The sequence below is a fragment of the Buceros rhinoceros genome, unplaced genomic scaffold (genome assembly GCF_000710305.1).
Source record: "Buceros rhinoceros silvestris isolate BGI_N320 unplaced genomic scaffold, ASM71030v1 scaffold8745, whole genome shotgun sequence".
NCBI lineage: Eukaryota > Metazoa > Chordata > Aves > Bucerotiformes > Bucerotidae > Buceros > Buceros rhinoceros.
In genome coordinates, this window is record NW_010413415.1 from 83,179 (window position 1) to 87,864 (window position 4,686).

At 42.0% G+C, this 4,686-nt stretch overlaps 1 protein-coding gene across 1 annotated transcript in view; it reads left to right on the top strand.

The window, feature by feature from the left end:
• LOC104493944 (teneurin-1) overlaps positions 1 to 4,686 on the top strand; it is a gene marked incomplete at its 3' end in the record, with an annotated part of 128,519 nt that overhangs the window by 75,922 nt on the left and 47,911 nt on the right. Inside the window, exon 12 of the mRNA XM_010136714.1 lies at positions 3,854 to 3,973. Within this exon, the coding sequence (XP_010135016.1) occupies positions 3,854 to 3,973 (120 nt within the window). The remainder of the gene's footprint in view (positions 1 to 3,853; positions 3,974 to 4,686) is intronic.

Below are 4,686 nucleotides of genomic sequence, written 5' to 3' on the forward strand. Positions count from 1 at the left end.
GAAGAAATGGATGTACCTTACCAGCCTTTAGCTTAATTTCTCTGATTGAAGATTTTAATCAGAAATGTAATACAGTAAATGAAATCTTCTAGTAATGTGACACTTATGAATTCAGAAGTTGCTTGACAGAGTTCCACATCTGAGCCTAATGTCTCAGCCTGAGGTGTTCAAAGAATATTGGAAACTTAACACTCAAAACAAAGACAAAAAAAAAAAAGAGCAGATCAGAGGCAGCAGAGCAAGGCAGAATGGTGGTGGAATAATAAAATGCTTTACAGGCAGTGCAAGGATGTATCTAGAATTTTAAACTTCTATTTATATCTTAAATTAGAGATGTCAAACAAACTGCCTGATGGCAGGTTGCTGACACCCGCGGGGCTGAGATCCTCGGTTACACATGGAATGACCCATGAAGCAGCAACAGAGAAATCCTACTTCTTTTAGGCCACCCGCAACCCGTGGGAATCTCTGCTTTCTCTCAAAAAGCCAACTGCTCCCTCTGGAGTTGCAGATCTAGTACAGCTTGCCAAGGGACTAGAAACATTTTTAATGCGTTTGAAAACACTGAGGCAGCTTATCAGGGACGATATTCTTCCCCAGCTCCTCCAAATTGGAAGAGACATTTTTGCATTTTTTTTTCAAGTTAGAAGGACAAGTTAAGGCTGGACAGCCTTAGTCCAAGATTATGCAGTTGTTGCAAGTAGGTGACTGTTGGGCGGGTAGGATGAGTTATTATCCCTCATGAGGAAGAAAAGCAGGCCGGTCACAATAAGAATAAATCTTAGGACTGAGAACAGGAGAGGGACGGGGCATACAGCACATCGAGGAGGCATAATGATCTTTAGAGGTTTCTCTGTTAAAATTAAAAAAAGCAGTGAGTGGTGGCAAGGTCCACAGCTCATCTGGAAAGAGGGTGAGTGTTGAAGCAAGGAAGCGTGAAGTAGCAGTTGAGTATGAAGTGATATCACTGCAGGGAACATGCTCTAAAAGCTCTGATAAGGAAAGGAATTGAGGTCTTCTGCAAGCAGCAAAGCTGCAGGGAACTTGCATGCCTCCAGGCGTGGTGGTCCGCTTTGTGAGCTGTCAGGGCGTTGGGAAAGCAGGGAGAACCTGCTGCAAACCGGGCAGGGGGGGTTGTTACCTCCTCAAGCCTTTGAGATTAGTGCTGATCATAAAGTCACTGAAAAATGTTTTCATACCTGCAGTAAATGCAAAAATTAAAACTAATTCTGATTAAATAGTCAGAGATTTAGTAGGTGTTGGTAAATCAGGAAGAGGCCAGAGAACAGAAAGACTCTTCCCAACTTTGAGTAGGTCATAAAAAGACAGTAGATAATGAGGACAAATGTAATAACACAGAGGCAGGCTTAGAACATTTAAAATCTAAAAGATTGCAAAGACAGTTCAATACAGATAAATGCAGAATAATGAGGTTTGTAAAGTCTTTATCACATACTGTAAATGTGTGTGGCTTGTAAAATGTGACGGATAAAAAAGGAGCAAGAAAGTTGAAAGATAAGTCTCTTAATATTATTTATGAATAATGAGAAATAAAGTGAATGAGTAGAAAGAAAGACTGTATGAAATAATGAAGACTTTGATGAGTTGTTGTAGCACAAATCTGTGTGCTTGATAAAATATGAGGACAGAATTGAGTCAGAAGGCAGCTCTGTGTGGAATGAACAAACGGGAATATGAGAATAATGTACTGAATAATGATGACTCTTAGGGGTCTCCCTCATACCAATGTGTGTTGTAAATATGTGGAGTACACTAATAAAGGAACTAGAACAGGAAAGGCAGGTCTGTTGGTGTTAGAAATATGAGGAAACAATAGAAACTGGTATTTTCTGCACTAACAAAGAGTAATTGAACCTGACTGTTCTGTTGAGTGAGTCTTGTGAGTGCATTGAGACACACAAAAGCTTAATTGCCTTTGGTGGAGTTCCTACTCGGAACCTGTTTGGTTTTGCCCACAAACAGGGCCACAACCAATTTTGTTAATGTAGAAAATGAGAAGGTGGTTAATCAGAACCCAGCTGCACGCTGGCAGTAATGCAGCACCTCTCGTTCCTCTTCTGTGTCCTGGGAGCATGGAATTCGTATTAGCAACTGTGGCGAATGGAGTACCTGTGAAGGGGTCAGTTTTTACCAGTTGTGCTTTCTTAGCTCACAGCCAGCCAGGAATGATGGTAGCATAGTAATAAATCAGTGTCCTGTCAAGTGCCTTTGGAGAATGGGATCTTATGAAACAAGTCAGAATTTTCAGGAAGTTACAGTCTCCAATTTGTGCTTGTGATTTTATTGGTTCAGGAACAACTAATCTCTCAAGGGATGTTTTTTAAAATCGGATATAGACTCTTAAACTACTTTCATCTGTGGAGCTATTGAGGTTTCCCTTTAGATTCCCTGTGCAAAGGTTGGATGTTCTGTTGGGGTCTACCATGAACTTTCAAACTGAGGGAGAAACGTAACAATGTCTAAATTGATGTTTATTGTTTATATTGAGTAATCAATGCCAATTTCCTTTGTAAATGTTATTGGTTTTGACCCTAAATGTCTTAACGTTGTGGAAAGATTTCTGCATATACTGTTCACTTCATTATGTGACATCACAGTGTGAGGAATTATGCGCCATTGTAGCATTAGATCCCAAGACCTGGGTCCTTTCAGCCAGTGGAGTTATGCTGATGTAGCATCCCTGGCGGCACAGCACAGAATACTGCAAGATGTTAGTTGTGTAAGCCCTTAGAAAATCCCACCAATCTGCACCGTGAGGGTATTGCACATCTTATTCCTCATCCTTGATGAGACTTGTCTCCTTTACGTTTCAGTCTTCAATACGTGAACAACAAAAGCTAAGAAAAAAAGAGTCATTTCTTCAACTTTACTGTGGCCAGGGTGAACGTAACAGTCTGAAAGGGCAGCAGTGGAAAATGAAATTAGAGAATAGGGAAAGCTTGCCGTGAGTAAAGCGTTCATACAGAAGCATTGGGACGGGTTGCTGGGTGAGATTATAGAGTTAGACAAGCGTCTGTCTGGAGTAATGTAGGTATAGTTGATCTTACCTGAGGCAAAGGAATGGACAAGATAGAGTCTGGTATTTCCTTTCAGCTCTGATTTCCTATGATTCTGTGATCCTGTTAGCCTCCGATTAGACCCACTTACTAATGAGTTCACTTTCCTGTCCATTGACTTTGAGGCATTCTGCTGCGCTGCCGTATTCCAACCTTTGTACTGGAATGGGAGACTTTTTAAGCTGGAACGTGGGTGCAAGTCCAACGCATCCCGGAGGGAATTCAAAAGGGCATAACGTGATGGGGGATTGGGAAAACTGTATGTTACACTTGACTAGGCACTCTCTGAATTTACCTCTATAACTTTCTGAATTTTGGTGAAGACCGTGTGTCTCACTGCTGCCTTATCGCATTAGCTCAGCTTTTTCTAATGGACAGTGCCCTATTCTTAGCAGCAAAGAATGAGATTTCCTTCTCCCCTTTCACAAATTATCACCCCCTAGAGCCGCGGCAAGCTATACCACGCTATCAGTGAAACCGTCGCAGTGCTTTCAGTGGCAGAACAAATGGTATCCTGAAATACAGCCAGAAATGGAAGTATATTCTTCATACACCGGTGATTCACAGGAGAGTCGATGTGTGTCATCTTCATAAGATAATGTTTTTTCCGTACATTCTTTTGGACTTGTTTGAATTTTCATTCAAAATCAACGATCACAATGATACCAGAGTAGTTCTGTCTGTCTGGGACAGAAGTATGGCACACTTTCTGGGATCTATGGTCGTCTACCTTCCTCACATGCCTAACATGTTGCCTTCTGCTCTTTGTGTTACAGGCGGGCATGTGTCATTCGAGGACAGGTGATAGCAATAGATGGAACACCTTTGGTTGGAGTGAACGTCAGTTTCCTGCACCACAATGAGTATGGATACACCATCAGTCGGCAAGATGGAAGGTCAGACTTTCATGTATAATCTTTCCCTGACTTTGACTTGTGTAATTAGGGCCGTCTACCACCTTGTATTAAGGTACAAAATTTTCATAGACGTCACTTCATAGTAGGGGTTGAGGATGGCATCTGGCCCTCAGAGAGCACATTTAATTAGAGCTCTCTACGTAAGGGGACCAGAGAAGAAAGAGAAGAAGGAAAAACCTGAACAGCCACAAGATCCAAACACCCGGAGCCAAAACATGACAGCACTGGTATAACAGTACCTGCTTGACAGTCGAATATTTTCACTAGTCAGGTTTTCCAGAGAATTCCCTGTCTTCCCACTTCTTTTATATTGTTAAGTGTGACTCTTCCAAGTAGTTTTTGGAGGTGTCAATGAAGTTAACTCCTTTAGCTGATCACCTGAGCCACACAAGTAAAGGTAAGGACAGACTCTTTCCAGAGCCAGCATGGTTAAATTGCTGTTCCACAGCCAGTCCTGAGCAATCCTGGCTTCCCTTTCTTCCCCAGGCTTGTAGCACTGAGTTGAGTTCTCAAAGAGACCTGAAGTTCCTGTATATTCTGCATTGCCTCCCAGTGGTGGCCATCCGTTTGCAGCATGGTCATGATTTCCTCCTGAACTTGAATTAAGCTCCTAAAGGCAGTTGAAGACTTTGTCTTCCTCGGCTGCGTTGTGAATTACAAGAAATCGGAAACTATCTTCCAGAACGGAAAGA